Source organism: Manis javanica, chromosome X (genome assembly GCF_040802235.1).
Source record: "Manis javanica isolate MJ-LG chromosome X, MJ_LKY, whole genome shotgun sequence".
Taxonomy (NCBI): Eukaryota; Metazoa; Chordata; class Mammalia; order Pholidota; family Manidae; genus Manis; species Manis javanica.
In genome coordinates, this window is record NC_133174.1 from 129879804 (window position 1) to 129906175 (window position 26372).

The following is a 26372-nucleotide window of genomic DNA, read 5'->3' on the forward strand; positions in this document are numbered from 1 at the left end:
TCTTCTCTAGCTGCAGAATCCTGGCCGTCACTTACCCCTCACTCGAATGACCACAGCCGGGATACGGTCGAGTGGACGGAGGCACTCGCCTCAGGCCCAAAATTTAAGGGCCCACCAAGACACTCAGTAAATAAGAAAAAAAATATTAATGCCGTATCTTTAAAATTCAAACAATACAAAAATTCCATGATGAACAATGTATGAAAATATTAAAAATAAAGACATGACCCGATCCTGACTCGGCACTTGGCCACGCTTCCTCACCCGAGCCCCCAGCTCTGCAAACCAGCTCGGAAGTGATCCCTCCTCTCTCCGCCGTGTCAAGTCCCGGACCTCGGCCGTACTCAGCATCGGCTCCTCCGCTGCAGTGAGCTGGGTTTTCCCTGTGTACGTGCCTCCCTAGCTGTGCAGAAGGAAGTAGGGACTGCTGCTTCCCCACTTGTGCCTCAAGGAGCCAAGCCCCTCGCTTTGCACCTGGCGTGGGGCCAGCGTGGAGTTCGGCAGTCACGGAAGGCCAGAGTTTATGCAGTGGTGGCCCCAGGTTGCAAAGTTCTGCATTGGAACCACCGAACCCCCACCGAAGTAAGGCACAAGTGAAGCTGTGGTCCCTTAATTAGGATTAGGAACCCATTCAGAATTGGGTTGAATACAAAACGTTTTAAAGAAATCACAAGTACCAGGGGAGGGCTTTGGGATGCTTTTGCAGAAAAAGGGGTGACTCGGCCCTTGGGGACGCCTTGTGCCTCTCTAGTGTGCCAGGAGCATTTCTTGACACGCACTTTCGATGAATTTGCAATGATATAAGCCCCTTTAATGAGGAAGACACGCCGTCATTTACAGGGCATCTCCCTTAGCATACCTAATTTAACGCTCCCAGCAGGTGGCAGACACTATGTTAGGCGCTGGCAAAAAGTGACTTTCAACTGTCATCTCCTGGAACCATTTTGTGCTGATCTTGTATTGTTTGCTGCCCGTAGGGTTAAGAGAGAGAACAAATGACGCATCTCCTCCAGGCTCAGGAGGTGGGCTGGTTATACTTAAGGTTGGGATGCGGCCGCCGCTAGGTTTGTGATTCTTGGACTCCTTAAAGGGTTCCCTAACTAAATGCATCCTTTTTGTCTTACACAGGCCAGTGAAAATAAGGTAAAGAGGAAGAGCAAACGGAGGAGGGGATCATGAAACTACTGTTCAAATTTATGTTCTTTTTCTCAAAAAAAAAAAAAATTTGGAAGCTTTGGGCATGGCCAGTCCCCTGAAAGATCAGGGGAAAGGGCGAAGTTGTCGGAGCACTTCCCCAAGTCCTGGTTTACTAAACTGAGTTTGCTTACCTTGCGGTGCTAAATAGTCAAACATTCTGCTTGGCATGAACGGGGAAGAAATTGGGGAAGTGCAGACCTTGCGGACTGCGTGCGGCAGGGCTCACCACCCACCTACCTCGGCTTCAGTGTTCCTTCTCTGCCCGGGTTGCACTGTTCCACTCTGTAGCCAGCGGAGGGCACTGTTGCTGCGTAGAATCCATTTTGACTTTTTGGGGGAAAAATTTTCAGAGCTAAAAGAAAAATACTTAGCTCCAGTAAGAAATATGTATAAGCTCCCATGAAATTTTAATGTGAAAGATAGATTATTATTAAGAACTTATGGATTTCTATTTGATTTAATGGCCCATCGAACCACGAGAGGACAGTGAAGATGTTTCATAACTGTCTTTGTTATCAAGATTAAAATAGCAAGAACAAAATAGCAATGTTATAATAAATATCAGCATGATATCCCTGAATTATTTAGGGAACAAACAGGACTTTTTCTCCTAGGAATGTGTGTGCCAAGTCCTAGTAACAAGAAAGAATAGGTCTGATTTGTCCTAAACATCTGCTTTTTTTATGCATTGCAAACATAAGCCCATTCATTAATATCAGGACAGTTAAATGTAACTCCATCTTACCAAAGAAATGTGGCATCTGAGGCCCTTTATGATTTGCCTCAACAGACTTTTCCAAATTTGTTTTTTACTATCCACTTCAGCCACCTTGTGTTTTAGCCTCATCTAGTCTAGTCCCCATACTTCCAGCACTTTCCTGCCTCTGTCTTCGCCCCTTTCTTACTTCCCACTCAACTCACACCCTTCTGCATATATTGGAAATCCTACATTAGAGCTTTAAGGTCCAATTCCAATGCGGACCCTTTTGTGAGTGCTGCATGCAGGTCTTACTGGCTCTACTGTGAGCACTTATGCAATGAAATGACCTATTCTGTTCTAGATGTCAAGACATTCACAAAATGATTAAAATATGGAGAAACAAAAGGCACTACAAAGAAGTGCCATGAATGCTGTAATCAGAGTAAGTGCGGGAAGGAGGCTCTGGGAGCTCTGATAGTGGTTTCCAGTCAGAACCAGCTGGAGGGAGCAGGGAAAGCTTCTTGGAAAAGGTGGTGCTTGAACTAGTGTTGAAAGCTAAGGACAGCTGGATGGTTGAGGTAGCCCCTCACCTGGCTGGCTTGTAGGTTACAGGGGAGGATGGGAGGAGGTAGTGGGGGAGGATATTAGGAGAGTAGGCAGGGTGCCATCAATCAGAGGAAGGTGGGACTTTGCTCAACAATCCCTGGGGCCTCATGGGAGTGATTTAAAGAGGAGTAAGTCCTGGATTAGACTCCTATTTTAGGAAGGTTGCTCTGGAGGCAGTGTGGTCAGTAGGCTTGATAGCAGGGTGATGACAGAAGGCTGCATTATTCTTCAGATGAGGAATGAAGGGCCTGAACTGAACCAAGGCACATAAAGTGGGAATGGACAGAAGGGAGAAGGTTAGGCCCCAAGAACACATTGTTTGTGCACAGACTCTTATGGAATGTGTGGCTTTCTACCTTCTAATGTGTTATGTTTATCTACCTTCTAATGTGTTATGTTTATCTTCCGAGAAGACTAAGTTCCTTGAGATGGAGGCTTTTCCTCAGTTCATTTGTTCCTCGTATCACATGGCCTTGTATATGATAAGCTCTTATCAGCACAAGTTGATTGAGGAGAACGAATGAATGTCTGAAATGTTTGATCATGGGGGTTTACTTTCGAAATGCTCTGTTATTGCTCTTTGGTCTCAAAAGTCAGTTGAATGACATCTTTGTTTATCATGTTAGTAAATGCATTGTGGGAGTTTATGAATCTTGAAAAAAATAAGATTTCTCATTGTTACCATTCCTACTGGTTACCATTTATGGATATTATACTTGAAAATGTTAAATGATTCTAAGGGTCTGTACTTTTTGGGCTTGTGTATGTGTTTAAAATTTTTGGAGGAAAATGATCATGATTGCTCTGCACAGCTTATATAAAAGCAAACCCCTTAAGACCAAATGTCCTTTCATAACAAAAGCTGCAATGAACTCAATCCTGTTTATTCATACAAATCCTCACAGGGTGTGGCATTTACAAAATTCTTTGTTCTTCTCAGTTGAAATGCTGTTAGAAAAACATCTTGAGAGCCTCCTGCCATTTTGGGCACTTGAGCAGTGTGAGCCCCAACTCATGACTTCAGAGCTCAGTCAGCTAGGCTTTATTTCACCTTACAATGTATTCTAGGCATCCTTGGACTCACAAGGACTAGAAGAATGATGTTACACTGTCAACCCTGTAGATAAACATACTTTGGAAAAATACCCTGAGTAGAGGTACACTTCATTATACTGTTAAGCAGGAAAATACATATGAGTGGGGTGGAAAGAGAAAAAGGCCAGGAAAGTCCACTAAAAAGACCCAAAGTTAATCAATTAAAGCTCAAAAAGCCAGGAGCAACTTGGCCTGGAATGTTTGAATATTCCCCAGATAAAGGAAGGTACCTCAGCATAGCCCATGTCTTTATTGTGTTAATCATGGAGGCCCAGTTTATTTTTTATCTTTACCTATATGCTGTTTTATTCTCCTTCCAGCCCTAATCAAAAAGTTTGTAACCTAGGCAACAAATTAACATGCAGGCCCAGCCATAAACAACATAGTAAAAGGCAGGAAGGATTCCATCTTATAGATTGAATTTTAATACCCAGGAAGTTAAAAATGTAAGATTCTTAACTTACTCTTTAGCAAACGGACAATAACTCAGCCCACCTTGGGGGCTGGGCAGGCAGCCTTGTTTGATACGCTCCCAGACTAAGACTCCAGAGAAATCAGAGCAGGAAGTTGCTTGTGTTAACTTAATTCTAAGTATTCAAAGACCACTTAACAGGTCTACACCCCCAGGCCTTAGTCACATTCCTGAAGAATCGTTAAAAGGGGGAACCCCCAACCTTTTGGGGCCTCCTCTCTCTGAGGTCGCGCGCACTTTCTGAGTGCGAAACTTTAACTTTTCCCAACCTTTCAGGGCGCATCTCCTCACTGAGGTTGCCTGCTGCACTTTTTCTTTCTTTAAGTAACTTTAAATAAAACTTTACTCTGCTTCACTACTGTGTCTCTGCCCTTCAATTCTTTGTTGCGGCGGGGACAAGGACCGAGGAAAATACACAACGCTCCCCCAACAATACCATTATTTATTAGCATCCTAACAGCTTCCAGATTGTATAGCTTGCAGAACTGAAAGGCAACATAGGAAGTTTATTTTAAAGGCTTTATTCTTCACACTAACTTGGCTCTAGCATCTTGAAAACGTGACATATCCTTAGCAAGGTCAGAGAACACAGGATGAAACTTTGACCCTAAGTGAATTTTATGGGTAGAAGTATGTTCTATCATGTGAAATTTGTCTGAGTGAAGTTTTGCCCAGTGATATAGTTAAACATATAGTAGTCATTCTCCCTACTCAGGGTTATCCATTTTTATCTCGTCTGCTTCTTACTTCTTTTCACAAATGTCCATCTCTTCCATGGTATAGAAAAGAGTTGTTTATTAGTGTTATGAGGCTGAACTGTCACCAGCTTGAAATAATCTAGTTTTGGGTAAAATTGCTATAAATCTTCTGTTCCAATTTGGTAGAGAAAAAGAAAACTTGAAATTGAGTCTTTTACCTTTAAATTGATATTGGGATTCAAGCTTTATAATGCCTTAATAATGCCGGGGTTCTTGTTCACAAAGCCGAAGAATGAACTTCACAGTCAAGGTAGGACAGCAAGGTACAGGCTTTTATTTAGAGGTAAGAACAGAGCTCCCAGCTCACGCCAGGAGGGGACAAGAGAGTCCGTAGTGGTGCGTTGTCTAGGGGGTTTTATAGACAGTTGAGGATTTTTCGAGAACATGAAAAAAACTTAGGGGTGTGGACTTGTTAAGTGGTCCCTGAATATTAAAAATTAACGTAAGGAATTTCCTGCCTTGATTTCTCTCTGGGACACTGGCGCCTTGGTCCGGGAGCACATCAAAAGGCTTCCTGCCCAGCCCCCAAGGTGGGCTGAGGTATTGTCTGCTTGCTAAAGAATCTTGCCTCTTGAACTTCCTGGGTGTTAAAATGCAATCTTGAGGTGAGGCTTAGAACCTCACCCCCCCTGTTTTGAGAGAAATCTTCTGCATCCGTGGATGTTTTATTGCCCTTGTCTAGCTTGGATTAACACATAGCCTATAGGCACACACCTGATCATCTACATTTGCTCTCTTACAACACTAAACTATGTTTTCTACCTTTATCTTGCATCTGCCTACCACTTCAGCATTTTATTTAAAAAAATAATAACAATAATAATAAAGGGAGAAATGTGGGATTCACATATAAATCAAGTATAAAAATCAAATGAATATTCATATTTGACCTGATTATTTATAGTTCATAATGAGTGATCAAAACCAAAAGTTTTTGTGATGACTGCCCTTGTACTGTTCACCATGTAAGAACTTATTCACTATGTAAGAATTTGTTCATGTAAGAACTTGTTCGTTATGCTTCAGAAGATTGGAGACTGACGAGAATTAGGCTGGGGGTGGATTAATGATTGTGCATTGAGCATTGACTCCCCTATACAGAATTTTATTGTTGTTAACAACCATTTGATCAATAAATATGAGAGATGCCCTCTAAAAAAAAAATGCAATCTTATCTTTAAGATGGAATTCTTCCTGTCTTTTACCATGTCATCTACAGCTGGGTCTGCATGCTAACTTAGTTGCTCAGTTTGCAAAATCACCTTGTCAGATCTGAAGGAGGAAAGACAGCACATAGGCCTGGGCCTTTTAGTATGCTAAAGTGAATCTTACACATGGTTACAAATGATTAGCATAATAAAACATGTGCTACTCTTCTTTATCTGGGGAACATTAAGTGATCTCACTGAAGAATGATTCTAGAGCTCAATGTTTAACATAGAGTTTTAGTAGGGGGGTTTCCTTGCATGTAGTTATATTGCTCTGACTGCAAATATCCCGCCCTGCCCCCTCCGGAGGCCCTCACCCTACTCTGACTACATCCAGGGTCCCTGTCTCATTAATATTTAATCTACTGACTTAAAGTGAGGAAAATATTTCATTTAAAGTGATTTCTCTCCAATGATCAGTTGTTCTTTAGCTGTAACTTTTCACCTTATATTTAACCTGCAAAGCCTCTGATACATATGCAGTAGTGCCTAAAATGTAGGCATGAAGCATGAGACTGATACTTCATGCACACATGTGCACACACACACACACAGTATTAATTATGAGAATGTTTAAACCTACAGTGAAATAGAATAGTGCAGTGAATGCCCACCAACCAACCGCCTGGATTTAACAATTGTTAATATTTTTCCATAAAATAAATGATTATGTAATATATATATTGCTTTAGCTCTCCCCACTAAAAGTGAATATTTGCCTATATTATCTGTATAATTCCATTATTATACCTAATAGAGTCAACACTTTTCACCTAACAGCCATTTCATATTCAGATTTCTTCAGTTATGCCAAAACTGTGAGTGACTACTTATTAATTATTAGGGAAGCTGCTATCAGAAGATCAGAAGTCTGAGAACTTGGTACTGTCAGTTGATCAGGAGTGTAGATTAGTAGCAGAACAGAACTTAAGCCAACAAAATGTATAGCAATTGTTTATGCGTTTGGAAACATTCCCCTCCTCAAGCTACACTGATCTCTGGAGAAACTGAGTTATCAATTGCAATCATCCTAGGCCACCAATTTGGTCACTGTGGGGCTCTGACTCTCCCAGAATGCCTGTGGCTCTAAGAGGGGAAATGCCATTGAGAGAGACCTTCAGACACTCTTGTAGATGGATAGTTAGTTATTCCAACACCATTTATTGAGTAGTACATCTTTTCCTCAATATCTTGAAGTAGTATCACTGAACTATAAAAATAATAAAAGAAAATATGTGGAAATATCCTTATCACCTTAGAGGGGGGAATGCTTTTCAGAACAAGGCATGAAACATTTGACTACATAAATATTTGAAATGTCTTTATGGTGCTAGACAAAATAAAAAGTATGTAACAGCCTTAGAGAAAATGTTTGAAACTTAGAATTAAAAATAAGAATTACCTAATATGCTAATAGTGCCTATAAACCACTAAGAAAAGTATTTCAAAGTGGGCAAAGGATATGAAGAGAAAATTTAAAGATGAAGAAATAGAAATGGCTTACCATATGGAAAGATGATTAAAGAAATGAAAATGAAAACAAAATGAGGTACCTTGTTATTCACCTTTTGCTTGGCACAAATAAAAAAGATAATTACAAAAATAATATTTCAGATTGGTGAACATATGGGGGAAAAGGACCCTCATCTGTGGTTAGTGAGAAAGCAAAATGGCTACAGCCTTTGCAAGGGCAATTTGGTATATATTATTACTCCAAGTTGCTGTTCTCCTCGCTAGCCTATAAGCTACTTATGCAAACTGCCTCTGTTCCTGACTTCATTTCTTATTTTTGTGTCTGCTTTCTCCTAGATGGTGATATTTGTGTTTCTCATCTCAGCCTGGTAGCCTGACGTTGACTCCTGAGTTCCGGGATTGCATCACAATTGCAAGTCACTCACATACAAAGTTCAAGTTTATCTAGTCTGCACCTTTGAAAGTTTTGGAATGATATGCAAGTTCAAGTCACTATCATGTGATCTTGCTGACTATCTCATGTGACAAGACCAACATCTCGGTCACTTGCTTCTACCCTTGTTCTTCTGCCTGTTGTTCCCTCCAAAGCTGTCAATCACACACATTTATAGTCATACAAAAGCTCTTTGCCTTTTTGTCTTGTGAATGTTGTCATTTGCTTCTTATGTATTACATATTAGTGTTGTGTATTGCTCAGTGATATAAAACTTTCAATAATTGTAAATTTGCATAAGTTTGGGTAAGAATGGCATCCAAGCAGAAAAGCAAGAAGGTGGATGGCAGAGATGCAAGAAAAGCCAAGAGGGCAAGAAAGGTGATGTCGATAGCAAACAAAATGAGAGTTCTTGAAATGCTCAATAATGGTGAAACCAAGGCCTCTGTAGGGCATTTTTTTTTGGTGTTAATGAATGTACAATTCGTACAATAAAGAAAAATGAGAAAGCTGTTAGGGCCAGTGCATCAGGGGGTACACCAGAATCGTTGAGAAAATCATATGTAACTCGAAATGCCAAAGTAGAGCAAATGGAAAAAGATCTGCATCTGTGACTCCAAAAACAGAGAAGGCTGAATAGACCTCTTCCTGTGTATATAATCTACCAGCAAGCATCACAAAAGTGCAAGTTTAAATTTCAGTCTGGACAAAAAGTTGTAACATTCATTGCGAGTAATGGGTGGTTGGATAGGTTTAAGAAACGCTATGGTCTGTATGAAAAGAAGTGGCTGGCAGAGGAAGCAGACTGTGAAGCTGCTGCAGCGTATCCTGGGTACTTGAAGAAACTCATTGAGGAAAATGGCTATTTGCCTCAACAAACCTTCAGTGCTGATGAAACTCCTGTTCTGGAAGCACATGCCTGCATGCAAATCTATTGTGAAGGATGAGAAAAAGGCAGAGGCTTCAAGCCTGGAAAAGACAAGCTCAAAGTTCTGCTTTGTTCCAATGCTTCTGGCAGCTTTCTGGTTAAACCCATGCTGCTTCACAGATTCCAAAATCCTTGCCCTATTAAAAACGAATGCCAGAAACACTTTTCCGTCTACATGAGGAGAAACCGTAAAATATAGATCACTGAGAAACTCTTTTTGGAGTTGTTTTTTAAGTGTTTTGTTCCTGAGGTTAAACAATATTTAAAGCAAAAAAATCTTGAATTCTAAGTGTTGCAGATTCTGAACACTGCTCCCACTGACAAGAGTGCAGGAATAACTGCTGATCCTGGTGTTAGTCATCTCCACTCCCCCCAGCACAACTCCACTCCTTCAACCCGTGCATCTAGGGGTGCTAAAAATGTTCATGATGTACTTATACTTGGCATGTATTTGACTACCCTGCAGATCTTAGGAGAGAGACACCAGAACTTACTGTGAAAGGAGCTTGGCAAAACTTCTCCATTTGTAATGCTTTAACAATAGCAGAAGAATCAGTGAAAGAAATAAAACAATCAACCGTCAATGGCTCCTGGAAGAAACTTGGGAATGAGGTTGTAACGGGCTCTGAAAGTTTCCTTTCAGTGGTAGAAGAAATTGAAAATGTAGCATCTGCAAAACGTTTGGGTGGTGAAGGATTTGAAGACACTGAATTAAGTGACATTGCTGAACTATTAGATTCTCACCCTCATAAGATAGTTCAGAAATATTTCAGTGATGCGATCACATCAAAAGTTGATAGAGAAGGTCATTGTAGTTTAACATCCAGAACCCAAAGTATGTTGAAGCACCCGCTTTGCAAATCAAATTGCTGTGATGATTCAAAGCAAAGAGACCCTTCGGTGGAACATTTACTGACCCTCAGGCAAGGATTAAATGCTTACCCACAACCCTATATAACAGTAATAAGAAACCTTCAAACAAAAGCCAATAAATCTTTTCTCTGCTTGCTTTAACAGGGGAGAAGAGGCTGGGCCATCATGCCATGTCATTCAAACTGGTTCTGCAAACAAGGAGAAAGGCCACATCCAGAGACTGAACCTTGGGATTCAGACTTCGACAGCTCTGATAATACGGTGATCCATGTGCCAGAGAATGCAAGTGGAGCAGAAGACTGAGCTCACTTAGAACTGACAAAATCCAATTTTTCTAATCCTTTCCCTACCACCACTGTGATGACCAGCATTTTCATTGATGTGTGATTATCCCCACATTGAGATCAGAGAGAAATAGAAATTAATTCCCCAATAATCACTATTGCTAGTGTAAATTAGTAAAATACAATCAAGATTCACTTTACATAGTGTTTCATTTCAGTGAACAAACCAGTTGCCTGAACTGTCGTAATGCTCCTTTCCCTGCCCCAGTTTTTCCCCAAAGCTCATAAACTCCCACAGCACAGTTTCCCCTGCAGTGAGGAAGTTAACTCCGGTACCTAGGGAGTGGGCTGCTCTGCTCGCTTGGGCGAGTTGATTTTATGCTCTTGATGCTGAAATTTATTTTAAGTCAGTTTAAGCCTGACTTGCTATCTCAACAGAAAGGATACAAACCCTCTCCTTCTAACTAGTTTGGTATAAGATAATTTGTTTTGCAACAGTTGTATAAGGTAGCTAGGTCAGTCCTGAAAGGCAGTACATTTATAATGGATTCCCGGATTGACTTTCTTACCAAATCAAGGAAGAGAAGCTGCTAGAGTTCCTTTACATAGATCTTCTCTGTTCTCATATATGGTCTTCCCTGTGATTTGAACAGTTGAATATCCTCCAGAAAAGGGATATTGAAACTTCCTATACCCTAGAGGTGGTGGAAATCTAGTAATTTTCCCCCTGGCCTGGAGGTCTGAATGATTGGCTACCTATATCTGAGTTTGAAGTGAATAGAGGAAAGGAAAAAAATACAAACGTTAAAAGGGCTTGCATAGTTACAGTTGAGATGATGGACATTCCTCGACAAATTCAAAAGAGGTAGATGAGAGCTGAAAATCCATCACAGGGTGCTGTGCATCTAGTCACTCACCACAGTGCCAGGAGAACTCAAACTCTTGCTCTAAGCAACAGTGGTTCTCAACATTGACTGCACATCAAAATCATGATGGGGAGCTTTGAAAAGTACAGATTTCTGGGACCTTCTTCTAGACATGCTGAATCAAGAATGGGGTCCAGCATCTGTATATTATGAAAGCTCAAATGATTTTCATACTGCAGCCATGGTTGTAAACCTCTTCTCTAAGTCTAAACAGAGTTGTAGTAGAAAATACAATACAAATGGTAGTGTGCCCAGGAGCTAGGAAACCTTGATTCCAAGTTTCTGCTCCGCCACTAGCACAGGGGATGGTCTTATTCAAATCACCCTACTCTTCCATCATCTGTCAAATGAGAGAATAGGACCACTTGATCTCTAAGGTCCTCCTGGCACTGTCCTCCTGAGGGAAAGGTACGTCAACCTCACTGGTTGATTTTGAGAGTACCTAAGCCCTTTCACAGAGACCAAGGTAAGTAGTAACATTATTGTTTTGTATTCTTGTTATTTTTAAAATTGTGTTTGTGGTTCAAGCTTTACCACACTCTAGTTCCTCCTGGAAAAGAGTTAGGTATAGATGCCATAGAGAAAAAGGGAAACAAACATACCATTGACTTCTTGAAAGGAAAGCCATAGAGTACCTCCTGGGAGCTTCTTTTTATATGATAATTGCTGTTTTTCCTCTGAGTTATGGGGGGTTTGGGGAGAATACTATGCATAGATGTTGTGAGTAAAACACTTTAACATTCTGTATCTGTTGTTTCCATAAACCAAAGCAGAGAACTCTGTATGGTTACTGTTTCAAGGTTCCATGGATACTTGGCGTATTCTTAATCATATCTAGAGGTAAATATTTTTAAGTCAATGATTGTTTAACCAGTATAATCAGTGGGTTCCATATGCCTTTAAAGAATGTGCTTTTCTGATAATTTTACCATTGAGATTACTGCCTTGTCAGGTTTTTCTCTCAATTTGGCCAAGAATTAGGGAAATCCAATTTTAAATTGAACAGCACAAACTAGCAACTGCTAATATAAAATAATACAGTAGGAACCTGACCATTGTATGGTTTCAGTTGTGGGAATGCCTAGACTTTGACTTGATAGGTGGAAACATTTGTCTTGCACCCAGGCCATTTGAAATAAAACATTGGGAGAAATCTAATTCTTCTTTAAGGAATTGTCCAGTTAAAATAATTTAAGAAGTTTCGTTGATGAAGGTAAAGTTAGAATAGTTTACTGTGATTGAGTTGAACAAGTCAACAGACCAGACAGGAGGATGCGGAAGCCAGTATAAGCTACGTGGTGGAAATAGAAGCTAGTGACAATACAGCCATGTAAATGGGTGCTGCTTTTTTCTTTCTTTAAATTTGAAGATCTAATTGGCTTTATTATATGATTGATGAATCCAGCAGCAGCCCATCTAGCAAGCAGACTCTTCTTTTTTCTTCTTAATCCCCAAAATTGAAAAGCTGAAATTTCTTATATTGTATGCACGGTTTGAGTGGAAAGAATCTTTCTCTTGTCAAATGGTTCAGGTAAATTCTTGTGTTCAATATTATGAAGTGCATGGAAAGTTCCTTCTTTATAAACATATTTAACAATGGCCAAAAGAAAAAGAGGGGTAGGGAGAAAGGGCAGCCCAGGTTGCTGAAATTTGTAGAAAATATTAGAAAACTGCCATTACCTTTAAAAAGAGCTGTTTGTTTAAATCTTTGAAGTTCAAAATGCACAGAAGGCTTTTTAAGGTACACATTTGGATTGCGTAGCTGCTGCCACCTTAATGTTAATAAAGAGCTTCTATAGTATGGATAGTCTAAAAGAGTGTGTAAACCATGTTTGTGCTGTGAAATACACTGATCACTGAACTTTGCATAGTATTACCTTCTAATGGCCTTTGACATCAGTGTGTTACGGTTGTTTATCTAGGAATTTGGAAATAAACATGATGTGCTATGAACCAAGTGTATATATTCTTAGAAACCATAAAACTAAATAGAAAACAGACAACAGGATGAAGAGTACATTTCATTAGCATGAATAACAAATATTGAGAAGTTAAAAATTAATTTAGTGTGCTTGAGACATTGCACTCCATCTTTCTTGCATCACTACATAAAGCCAAAGATATGATTAATCCATCATTGCAAACTCCTAGAGTTGGCTCTTGATTAATTGTCAGTGGTAGGGTGAGTACCATAATGAGAAGGGCATGGGACTTAGAGTGAGGGCTGTGCCACTGGTTTCTTGTCTGCCCTGGGCTAGGGAACCACCTTTTGGGGTGAGTGGTATTTAGTCGTGGCAGGATAACCCTTAGGCTAGTGGTAATGAGAAGTCAGCACAGGGATGAGGCTTTGGAATCAGACAGACCTGCTTTCAATCCTGTCCCTGCCAGTTACCAGCTATGTGACTGTGGGCATGTTTTTGTAAACATTTCAGACTTGGGTTTCTAATCTGTTAAATGGGGTAAAAAAAAAATACCTGCAATATAGGATTGCTATGAGATTATATGAAATGCTTAGTACAGTGCCTGGCACATAGTAAGCGCTCAATAAATTGTTGCTATTATTATTATTATTATTATAAATAAGCCTTATAGGACTAGAATGTGATAGTTCACTGCTGTCTTTGCAAAATTTTAATATTTTGATATTTTATCTAATTTCCCTTGGAAGAGGTATGCATGATGGTTTTGAGAAGGAATAAAAATTTATTTTTAATATTTTTCTTTGTTAGTTCATAAGAGTTGTCTGAAACAGTATTTCCTTTGTCCCTGTTACTCCTTGACCTGTAGTGATTCTATATGCTATATTTATAATGTGGTTATAACTGCATGATATTTACTTATATGGTGATTAGAGGTAATGACTTTTTTCCCCACATGGATGTATTCTTATCCTCTAGAAAATAATCCATCCCTTTGGTTCCACTTTTAAGATACTTAGATCACTCTGTGTTAATAGGAACTAAAGATAAAGCTATGTAGAACCTACTTTGCTTAAACTACCAAGTTACTAGCTCACCTGCTTTTGAGAGAAAGTAGATGTCGAAGTAATCTTAGTGGGTGGGGACAATTCCTCAAAACTAGCTTCTGAACTTCTTTGTATTTCATCTTTTTTGTGACGGCATTCAAGAAGCTTTAAATGGTGGTATTCAGAAAGCCGAGTATTCATCATAATTCTAATGCTGTGTCTGCTGAGCTACATAACTATCATTGCCTTAATTCAAGCCCACCACCATTTAACCTGGTTGGTTGTAGCAGCCTCATAATTCACATCCCAACTCTTTAAGTGTTTTCACTTGGAGTCTTTGGTGTTCTAGTATGATATATGTCTTTTAATGTAGTATCAGGTTCTAATATGAAAGTCTTCCAACATTGCCAATGCATTTAGTAGTCTTTGGTATTCAGCTCCTTGCTGCTTGACTAATTTTCCTTGTGCACAATTCTGATTCTGGGTACTTCCCTATTCATAAATCTTTAGTGGCTGCCCATTGTCTATATATTCTACTACTTAACTTTTAATAATGGTCCACTCCCAGTGTACCTTAACCAATTTTGTCTGCCTGTGTTCTCTTTCATGCAATATATGTGATAGTCCCTGTCTTCCTCAGCCCTAAGTATTAAGGATTTTCAGCCTACAGCTCAACCCTGATCTCTTAAGCTTGTCACATAAGGTCCAATGGGTAAGATCAGCAAGCAGACTTATTACCTGAAGCCAAAGATGAACCTACCAAGCTGTAGTCTCCTTCTTGTTCTCCAACACTGCAGATACCTAGAGTTGGCTCTTGATTAATAGGAAGTGGTAGGGTGAGTGCCATAATGGGAAAGGCATTGGACTTAGAGTGAGGACTGTGCCACTGGCTTCTTGTCTGTCCTGGGTTGGGGACTCCCTCTCTTTGGGTGAGTGGTGCTTAGTTCTGGCAGGATAACCCCAGTTTTTAGTGGTGAGTTTCTTTAATTTTCTTTTAAAGCTTCCAGCCTACTAAATTAGGGAATCATTACTGAACCCTAGCCTCCTTGTTTGGGGTGCTGAATGCTACCCACTTAATTTTAACTCTGAATATAAATCTCCCTGTTTGGGCCCCTGAATTAATTAAGTGGAGATCTAAACTCCATTCTTAGGTTCTTATCAGCCTCATTTCCTGGATGTCATTACATAGATAGTATCTTTACCATTCAGGCTTCAACTTGCACAATCTATTCTCTAGATGTGAATGGTAGCCTGGAACATACTTAAGTTTACCATACTCTATATTTGGCATCTAGAGCTGGGCCTAGCAAATGAAGGCCCTTTGATCAAATATGGCCCAACTGTTTTTTTTTAATAGAGTTTTATTGCAACACAGCCATGCCCACTCATTTACATATTGTCTATGGCTGTACTGCAATAGCAGAGTTAAGTAATTCTAACAGAAACTCTATGGACTGCAAAACCTTAAATATTTACTATCTGATCCTTTACAGAAAACATTTGCTGACCACTGATCTAAAGATGAGTAGTTCTACAAGCCCTGATACTGCTTATTTTTTGATAATTCTTTGTTCCTGTTCTGTCAACCAATACAGACCCAGAAAGCCAGTTCATTGAGACTATGAAGATAGGTTCCAAACCATTCAAACTACTTGCTTTTACTTGAATTTACCTGCTCCTTTTTTGTCATCTTCCTAAGATGCCCTTTCCCTGTATTTTGATTTTTAACAAAAGAGATGTCATAGTCATAAAGACTATTAGAGTAACCTTATGATATGTCTTTTAATGTAATATCAAGTTATAATATGAAAGTTGTCCAACAGTGCCAATATCTTTCATCATGACCTAATATCTCTAAGGTTAAGTCTTTCAATTCTTCAGTGTCTCTAACATCAAGTCTTCTGAGCTCTGTAGCTTCCAACATCTTCAGTTGCTAGATCTTCTAAATTTTTCAACATCCATGTCTTTCATTCTCTGGCTTACAGAATTTCCAATGGTAATTTTTTCTAATCTCCTTAATATCAGGGCCATTAAAAGTCTAGGTCTTCTAATATCTCCAACAATCAATCTTCAAGTTCTAGGTTTTGTCTTTTAAGGCCAGAGTTCTAATGTCCAGTTTTTCTATGTTCTCAACCCTCCAATGTCTCCTATATACAGGTAATCTAGAGTCCATGTATTTCACTGTGTTGAAGTCTAGCTCTTCCAATATCTTCTAGCACTTGCATCATTCGGTTCCTATAACTTTTAGTGTCTTCTAATTCTGAGTTTACAGTGTATTGTAGTCACTAGTTCCTCCACTGCCTAAATCTTTCACTATCTCTAAGAATCTGGTCTTCCAACATTTAGGTATTCCAAGATCTCTATTGTCTGAATGACTAGGTCTCTTAACATCTTGAACTCTTAATGTTTTGGTCTTCTAATGTACAGAGCTGCCAGAACCCTTGACTTCCAGCACCATGAAAAAATTACATCTTCCAAGTTCTACATCTTGTAACATGAATGTGTCAATGTCCAGGTTTTCCAATATCTCTCAATATCCAGGGCTTCCAATTTTAGGATTTCTAAATGTCTAGATCTTCTATTGTTCACCTCTCCCAACATTTAGGGCTTCCAAGGTACACCAGGACTGACAATGTCTGTAATATTCAGGGCTTCCAGTCTCCACAGCTTCCAATACCCATCAACTCTAACATTTAGGTCCTCCAAAGCCTTCAGTGTCCATAATAATCAATGTCCTCAAAATCAAAGGCTTCCAATGTCTCCAACATCCTGTGCTTCCAATGTCTCCAATGTCCAGGGTTTCCAATGGCGCCAGTGTCAAGCTCTTCCAACAACTCCAGGTCTTCCAGAAACTCCACGTCTTCCAACAGCATCAAGGTCTTCCAGCTAATCCCAGTCTTCCAGAATATCCACGTCTTCCAGATGATCCATGTCTTCCAGTAAATCTAGTCTTCCAGCAATTATAGGTCTTCCACAAAATCTGTATCTTCCAGGAAAATCCATGTCTTCCAGAAAAATCCAAGTCTTCCAGTGGTTTCAAGGTCTTCCAGACAGTCCGCGTCTTCCAACAACTTCAAGGTCTTCCAGCCAATCCACGTCTTCTGGAAAAATCTATGTCTTCCACCAAATCCAAGTCTTCCAGTCAATCCAGATCTTCCAACTTATTTATGTCTTCTGGAAAAATCCAGGTCTTCCAATCAATCAGTGTCTTCCAGAAGGAAATCCAGGTCTTCCACTCAGTCCAAGTCTTCCAGAAAAATCTACGTCTTCCACCAAATCTAGATCTTCCAGTCAATCCACATCTTCCAGAAAAATCCAGGTCTTCCAACTAGTCTATGTCTTCCACTAAATTCAGGTCTTCCAGTAAAGCCACGTCTTCCAGAAAATTCATGTCTTCCACTAAATCCAGGTCTTCCAGCAAATATATGTCTTCCTTGAGATCCACGTCTTCCTGAAAATCCACGTCTTCCAGGAACCTCCATGTCTTCCAGCAAATCTATGTCTTCCAAACAATCCAGGTCTTCCGGAAAGTTCGGGTCTTCCTGAAAATCCATGTCTTCCAATGATCTCCAGGTCTTCCAGCCCATCCAAGTCTTCCAGAAAACCCAAGTCTTCCATCAAATCCATGGCTTCCAGAAAATCCTTGTCTTCCATGAAAGCTGTGTCTTCCATCAAATTCATGTCTTCCCGTCTTCCCATGTCTTCCAACAGACCTATGTCTTCCAGAAAAATCCATGTCTTCCAACAAAGTCATGTCTTCCAGAAGATCCACGTCTTCCAACAAAGTTATGTCTTCCAGCAAATCTACGTCTTCCAATTAAGACACGTCTTCCAGAAAATCCATGTCTTCCTACATCTCCAGGGCTTCCAGCATCTCCAGGGCTTCCAGCATCTGCTCGTCTTCCAGCACGTCTACGTCTTCCAGCATCTCCATGTCTTCCAGCAACTCCTCGTCTTCCAGCATCTCCACATCTTCCAGCATCTCCACGTCTTCCAGAATCTCCATGTCTTCCAACAACTATACAGTCTTCCAACAGTGGCTCAATATCCACGTCTTCCAACGTCTCCAGTGTACCGGTCTTCTAACATTCAGGTCTTCCAGTGTCTACAATATCCAGGTATTCTAACATGTTCCATAGTCCAAGTCTTCCAACCTATCCCCAGGTGCAAACTTTTTCAAATTTAGTCTTCCCAAGTACAAGCCTTCCCATGTTCAGATATTTCCACAGATAATCTTCTAACTGAAATATTCCTGCCTCTAGTAGAGTTAGCTTTAAACAAATTTAATAGGGCATTCCTTCTTATAGAGCAGATCTTATGGATCAACTGTACTATAGCTTCATAGTGTTTTTTGCTACTAGGAAATGTGTATTTATTCTTTACAACTTTTTAAGATAGTGTTCATAAAACATCTTTTATAGAATATACACACTGATCTGATAAATTTTGCTACTTTGCTAATGATTATATTTTTTATACAGTCAAGTATGTTTAGATGCAAGTGAAATTCTTATTTTAATGAGAAAAATTCCTGTTTAGAGGCTATTATTTTAGATAAAGTTAACATACAGTGTATTTATCGATTTTTTGTAACATCAATTTTTGTTTGGTCTTATGTGACTAATAATAATAATAATAACACTTAACATAGCATTTGCTATGTCCAGGCACTGTTCTAAAGTCCTTACATGCATCAACTCACTTAATCTTCATGAGAATCCACTGAGGTAGGTGCTATCATCCCCATTTTACAGATGAGGAAACAGGCACACAGAGGTAAAGTAACTTGTCAAAAGGACACAAATAATCAATTATAGAGCTGGCATTTTTCCAGAGTCCCAGCTAGCCTGTTTTCAGAGTCCATGATCCTAACCACAATGCTATAATATCTGTTGTTAATAATCAAGATGAGAGTTATGGGATCCAAAGCTTGATTGCACCTATTTTATGTGTAAACTATTGTAAGATCTTATATACAAATGTTCTCACTTTATCCTGTCACTATCAGAACCTATTTGTGTTCACAAATCTCATTCCTCAACTGGCTAGTATCATTCCCTTGCTCACATATGTGGAACTAGGCACAAACACTTCCTGATACCATTTTAGGTCAGGGAGAAGTAATATAAAGAAGCACTGAGTTCAAATACCCTTTGCTTTAGGATCATATTCATAGCTCCATGCTTTGAGTACTGGTGCTTGGAATTTAACTCTCCCCTCTCTTTTAATCCCTTACCACTGACCATTCTCCAGATTGCATCTTACCACCTAGCCCACTTACCATTAGTTTGTTTCTGACCTCCAGGATCCACCTGCTTCTTCAAATATCACTGACTTCCTGGATTCCTGACCACTGCCTTGTGTCTGACTAATGGTAACTACAACTCCTTAACTCCCAGAATGCTGACCTAGAGAACTCATTACTTGGTTCTCCAAGTCACAGCTCCTACCAGGTGCTTCCAGCAGCAATGCTTCCCATACCTCTGGGTGGCACAGAAATTCAAGCCACATAATGAAATTATGGTTAGACAAGGAAATCTCTAAAGATTTAGAATCATCTATGTGGTATTACAAATGAATAATAATAAATCAAAACATCTTATAAAAGTCTAATAATTTAGGTAACAGTGCTACCACTTCATTCATTCATTAATTCATTTGTTCATTCATTCAACAAATATTTATTGAGCGCCAACTGTGTGCCAGGCGTATTTTAATGGAGCTTAAAATCATCTGGTGGAACAGACCATGTACAGATAACTGAACAATTATCAGTTGTAAGACCATGAAGGAAAAGTAAGTATAGGACACTACGAAAGTCAGGAGAGTTAAGGAACAATTCATAAAGAAGTAACATTTATGGTGACTGAAGGATCTATTTTCTCATTTGATTATTACAATAACCTTGTGACTTGGATATGATGGATGTTTTTATATTAGTTTTATGTATCAGAGGTGAAACAGCCAGTACTAAAGATGGGCATAGGATCCACATATTTTGACTTCTTTTTTTTTTCTACTTCATGCTTCCTTAAAATACATAGTAAGTAAAGTTTTGGCAATATATATCCAGGGATATAAAAATGTTGGGACTCTTAAGTATTTTTATTTCAGTGAATCTACTCAGGGAAATTATCTAAAATGTGGATAATTCATGCACAAGGATGTTTCACATATAGTTATTTTGTATAGTGAGAAACAGAACCTATGGTTATAACTTTTAATGACATGATTAAATGAATGTGCTATTTCCATGTGATGGAATACTCTTGCATTAAAATATTTATGGTATGTTGATATTACATAATGTTAAGTGTAAAATCAGCATACAAGATTATATAAAGTGATTGTAATTATTTTAAACACATATAATCAGAGACAACTGACTAGAAATAAACACAGGAGATTATGAACTATCTCTCGGGTGGGTACGATTATGTGTGATTTTCGTGTACTTCTTTATGTTCTTTTTTTCTTCCAAAGTTCTTACAGTGTGCAAGTATTTTATATTCAGGAAAAACATTTAAATGTGCACAAAATGAATTATTTAGTCATCTTTTTATTATATATGTAATCAAGTTTTACTGTTGAAAACACTTCAAAATATAAGTAAGCAAATTGAAAGTTAAAATCTTAAATAAACTCAATACTCGGAGATAACTGCTGTAAAGTTTTTTATTTACATTCTTCCACATTCTTTCACAGGTATGTTTATTTTCTTTTACAAGTGGAACCATACTGCCATTTAGACTATTTTTTTCCACTTAATAATAAATTACAAATGTCTTGCTAGTAACTGTGCATCTATGTTATAATTTTAATACATAACTTATTTACTTCATCTCTACTGGTGGACAGGTATTTTCATCTTTTTTTTTGTATTATACAAACTGTTGTGATGAGCACATGTGTTATGAAAGATGAGTAGAACACAAACTGTGTCATCCTACATGGTGACCTTGTACATGATTGTGTACAAATTTGTTCAGATATTACTTAAGATAAATTCTTAAAAGAAGAATTGCTGAACCAAAGGATATGTACATCATAATGCTTATCACAGAAAAAAAATTATAAGTAGTTCAGATATCTTAAAATTAGCAGTGGTTAAATAAAATTGTATTATTACTATATGATGGAATGCTTTGGAGCTATTTAAGTTTATAGCTCAGAAGACTATTTACTGAAATGTGAATTAAGTTTGTAGGAGCTCGTTAGTGAAAGGAACAGGTCACATGAAAGTATGTAAAATATTCAAATTTTGTGGAAGGGAAACAAAAATGTCCTCAGAAAAATAACTACAAGAATATACACTAAAATGTTAGCAGTTAAAGTTCCAAAAGGAAAATGGATAAATTGTGGTGTATTTACACAATGGAATATTTTACATCAGTGAAATGAATGCACTACAGCTGAACACAATAATATGGGCAGATTTTACTACTATAATGTTAAATTAAGATATCAAGCCTCAGAAGACTTCATGTAATAGAATGTTCTTTTTTTATTAAACAAGTAAAATAAACACTATATTATTTAGGCATACATATTTTGGGGGACTAAAAATAGTTTATCAAAAAGCAAAAGACTATCAGTAAAAATTCAGGATAATGGTCACTGGGGATGAGGAAAGGGAGTTGGAATAGGGGAGGAAAACAGAAGTGGATTGGTTATTCTCAGTATTCTGGTGCTCAGTTTCTATGAATGAGTGGGTGTTCATTATAATTAAAAGCATATTATTGACTAATAATTGTATTATTATGAAAATTCAATAAACACATTAATGTATAAAAATGAAAGAGGGCCATGCATGGATCAGTCAGACAGTATGCATGATCTATGACAGTGTTCATTGGATTACTCATAATCTAATTCTGTGCCCTCGAATTTCATGATATTAAACAGTAATCTCTGGGTTGTAGGAATACATGTGCTTTTTATTCTCTTGTGGCTCCTTTTATTCTTTTTTATTGAAGTATCAATAATGTACAATCTTATATTGGTTTCAAATGTACAACACAGTGGTAAAACAGTTACCCATATTATTAAATCCTCACCCCCTCTAGTGCAGTCACTATCTATAAATGTAGAAAGATGTTACATAATCATTGACTATATTCTCCATGCTGTACTACTGTCCCTGTGACCAACTCATATTGTGATTGTGAATTATTGTGCCCCTTTATCCACCTCACCTTCCCCACTGACCCACCCTAACCCTGCCCTAACCACTAATCACTTCTCAGTGCCTATGAGTCTAGGGCTGTTTTGTTCCTTCCCTTTCGCTTTGTTTTTAGATTCCACAAATAAGTGAAATCATATGGTTTTGTCTTTCTCTGCCTGGCTTATTTCACTGAGCATAATACCCTCTAGATCCATCTATGTTGTTGCAAATGGCAGGATTTCTTTTCTTCTTATGGCTGAATAATATTCCATTGTGTATATGTATCACATCTTCTTTATCCATTCATCTATTGGTGGACACTTAGGTTGTTTCCATATCTTGGCTATTGCAAATAGTGTGGCAATAAACATAGGGATGAGTATCTTTTTGAATCAGGGATTTTGTTTTCTTTGGGTAAATTCCTAGGAGTGGAATTACTGGGTCAAATGGTGTTTCTGTTTTTAGTCTTTTGAGGAACCTCCATACTGCTTTCCATAGTGGCTGCACCAACTGACATTCCCACCAGCAGTGTAGGAGGGTTCTCATTTCTCCACATCTTTGCTAACAACTTGTTATTTCTTGTCCTTTGGATAATGGCCATTCTAACTGGTGTGTGATGACAGCTCATTGTGCTTTTGATTTGCACTTCCCTGATGATTAGTGATGTGGAGCATCTTTTCACATGCCTGTTGGCCACTTGTACTTCTTTGGAGAAATGTCTGTTCAGGTCCTCTGCTGACTTTTTAACCAGGTTATTTGTTTTTTGAGTGTTAAGTCATATGAGTTATTTATATATTTAACCCCTTATCAGATAAGTCATTTACAAATATATTCTCCCATACTGTTGGATGCCTTTTTGTTCTGCTGATGGTGTCCTTTGCTGTACAGAAGCTTTTTAGTTTGATGTAGCCCCAATTTATTCATTTTTTACTTTGTTTCCCTTGCCCAAAAAGATATGTTCATGAAAAAGTTGCTCACATTTATATGCAAGAGATTTTTGCCTGTGTTTTCTTCTAAGAGTTTCATGGTTTCTTGTCTTACATTAAGGTCTTTGATCCATTTCAAGTTTATTTTGTGTACAGAATTAGACAGTAATCCAGTTTCCTTGTCTTTCTGTCCATTTTTCCCAACACCAGTTATTGAAGAGGCTTTGTTTTCTCCACTGCATATTCATGGCTCCTTTATTGTTTACTAATTGACCAAATATGCATGGGTTTATTTCTGGGTTCTCTATTCTGTTCCATTTATCTATGGGTCTGTTCTTGTGCCAGTACTGTACTGTTTTGATTACTATAGCTTTGTAGTTTAGCTTGAAGTCAGGGAGCATAATACCTCCAGCTTTGTTCTTCTTACTCAGGATTGCTTTGGCTGTTTGGGGTCTTTCGTGGTTCCATATGAATTTTAGAACTATTTGTTCTAGTTCACCAAAATATGTTGGTGTTTTGATAGGGATTACATGGTCTTAAGGCTCTTTATTCTCTAAATTTTCTATAGGGAAAATATAATCTTATATTAATTGAAAAACAAGCCCAAAATTCATAGAGTAAGATCTTAAATTTGTTAAAAGTGCATAACAGGGACTGGAAAATGTTGATATATTAATAATTGCCTCTGTGTAGTGAGATTTCATATCATTTTTTTTGTTTCCTTATAGATTTTTAAAAATCCAAACATAGCATGAGCTTATGTTGTTTTTTTCTGTTACAAAAAAAAAGTACAAAGCACAGTAGTATATAAAACAACAAGTGAAAATATCCCTTTTCCAGTCTGACTGCCAGAGAACAGCCATCATTATTTGTTTGCTTTGAATCCTCCAAGTCCTTTTTCTATTTATGTGCAGGGGTTCTGCTCTGTTTTACAAAATTATCCTATTCACATTACTCTACAAGTTGCTCCTCTGCTCTCCCACACACAGTAGAAAGTCATTGTTGTAATGACTAGTAGAATTCCATAGTAGGATGTGCACATAATTTATTCAGCTTTTTCCACATGATAAATCTTTGGGTTGTCAACACAGATAATGCTGTAAAAAGCATTCTTTTAAATCTATCTTTTGCACATTTAGAAGTATTTTTATAGGCTTGTTCCTTAGAAGTATAACTGCTAGGGTTTGAGGTAAATTGCCCTCCCAGCATGCCAGACACCATCATTCTTTTTAGTTTTTGTCAACATTTTGGATGAAAAGTCTAACCTCATTCCTGTGTTATTTTTCCCTAATCATCAGTACAGTTAAACATCTTTTAATATAATTATTAGCTACTTATATTTCTTCTTTTGGGGATTGCTTGTTTATATCCTTTGCTTATTTTTCTGTTGAGTTATTTTTCTTCTTATTGATTTGCAGGAGGTCTCTGGTTATTAGAGCTGGTATTCTTTTGTCTGCTACATACTGCGAAGGTCTGTCAGTTGTCTTTTTAAAAGTTTCTTTATGGTTATATTTGCCATAAAGATTTAATTATGTAAATAAACCCACATTTTAATTTTTTTAATATAACTAGGCTTCTGTATCCCAACCTTATAAAAATATTCTCCTGTATTTTCTCCTAATATTTTACACATTTTTATTGATTAGCGCTTTAATCTATATGCAATTGACTGTGTGTGTGCGTGCATGCCTGTGTGTGTGTGTATGGTAGAATGAAGAGACCTATGTTTATGTTTTTCAGAAAAGATAGCTAATTTTTCCTTATTATATGGAATTGTCTGAATGGATTTGGAATTCTCTCATGATTATATGGGTATGCTACTTATGTTTCTTTTCTGCTCAGTTTTGTCTATTACTGAGCTAGTACCTCATTGCTTTAATTACTGTAACATTATAATATGTTTTGAAATCTGACAGGGCGGCTCCCCTTTCATTATGCTTTTTTCAGAATTTACTTGTCTATTTTTGTATATATTTTTTTCCAGATGAATTTTAGAATCAACTCATCAACTTCTGTTAAAAAAAAAATCCCTGGAAATGCCTCAGGCCTTTGAGTAATGTGTCAGAAATTGACATCTTTATGATACAGGGTTTTGCATTTCTCTTGTATGCAGGCATCACATTAAACTCTGTTCTTAACCTCTGTGGCTTTTTTTCAGTTAATTTTCTTGAATACTTAGGTACACAGTCATGTCAGTTTTAAGTAATGAAAACTTTGTCTTTTCCCTGCTATTAGTATCTAATTTGTTTCCTTTTAACACATTGGTAAACATCTTAAGAGTTCCAGGAAAATGCATATTTATATTGATTAATAAAAAGCAGGCATCCTTTTGTTTTTTACTTTAATTGAAGTACCTCATTGTTTTACACTAAAATATGATGACTGCCATTGTTTCTGATCCATATCCCTTTTCAAGTTATAGAAATGCTCTTCTATTCCTGATTCCCGATTGACTTAGAGTTTTGTTAGGAACAGATATAAAATGTTCTCAAATGCCTTTTCTGGCATCTACCAAGGTGATTATATGGTTATTTTCTTTAATCCACTAATGTAGGTCATTACACTAATAGCTTCCTGATGTTGATCTGTTCTTACACTCTTGGAATAAAACTGACTTGGTAGTGGTGTTTGGCTATGTAGTTATTTCACTTAGGATATAAAACTGTATTAACAACTGCCTAGAGCAGTGCCTCCTTACCTTTTCACATCATGGCACCCTGGGTAAATGGCCAAGATTGCTCAGCGCAGAGGCAGCTAGCTTCCCAGGCTCTGCCTGGCTGCCTTCAAGGCCTTAGGAGATAAATATCACATTATACATAGAACCCATCCACAGGACACCAGTACGCCAAGGCACACTTGTTGGGAAACTTGTCATTTACAATGATGTCCTTTACCTGATTTAATATGATTGTGTTATCTTTGTGATTGAACTTGAAAATGTTTTCTTATTTTACAGTGTGAATAACAGACACAAGCTGTTCTCTTGAACAGTTGGTAACACTCACCCCCATAAAACCATTTTGTCTTGGCACTTGTTTGGGGAGAGGGAGGGTAGAAATGTACATCCTTTTTCAATTTCTTTGATGATTAAGTTTTCCACCTCTCCTTTGGTCAATTTTGTCAACTTGTCTGTAAAATTCTTCCATTTCATTGGGATTTTTCAAATGTATTGATTGGAAATTGTACATAATATTTTCTAATGTATTTTAGATTGCATATATGTGGCTATATTCCTTTTTTATTATTTTCTGTAGTAAAACTTGATAGGTTTGTATTTTTTCAATTAACTATTAAAAGTTGTTTTTAAATATCACTTTCTGCTTGTGGTAATTACCTTTTTCTACATTCTTTGGTTCTGTTTGGT

General features: G+C 37.9%; 1 protein-coding gene across 12 annotated transcripts in view; it reads left to right on the forward strand.

Moving 5' to 3' along the window:
• LOC108401862 (uncharacterized) overlaps window positions 1–26250 on the forward strand; it is a 66499-nt gene extending 40249 nt beyond the window's left edge. For 7 of the 12 annotated variants that reach the window (XM_073227456.1, XM_037003607.2, XM_037003601.2 and 4 more), the window contains 2 exons: window positions 11–582; window positions 1129–5952. In XM_073227456.1, the coding sequence (XP_073083557.1) occupies window positions 11–50 (40 nt within the window). In that variant the 3' untranslated portion in view covers window positions 51–582; window positions 1129–5952. Of the gene's footprint in view, window positions 1–10; window positions 583–1128; window positions 5953–7845; window positions 9794–9887; window positions 11794–16715 lie in introns of those variants that run through there. The other 5 variants (XR_012127315.1, XR_012127316.1, XR_005057297.2 and 2 more) reach the window with 2 other exon arrangements.
• The last annotated feature ends 122 nt before the right edge of the window (window positions 26251–26372 follow it).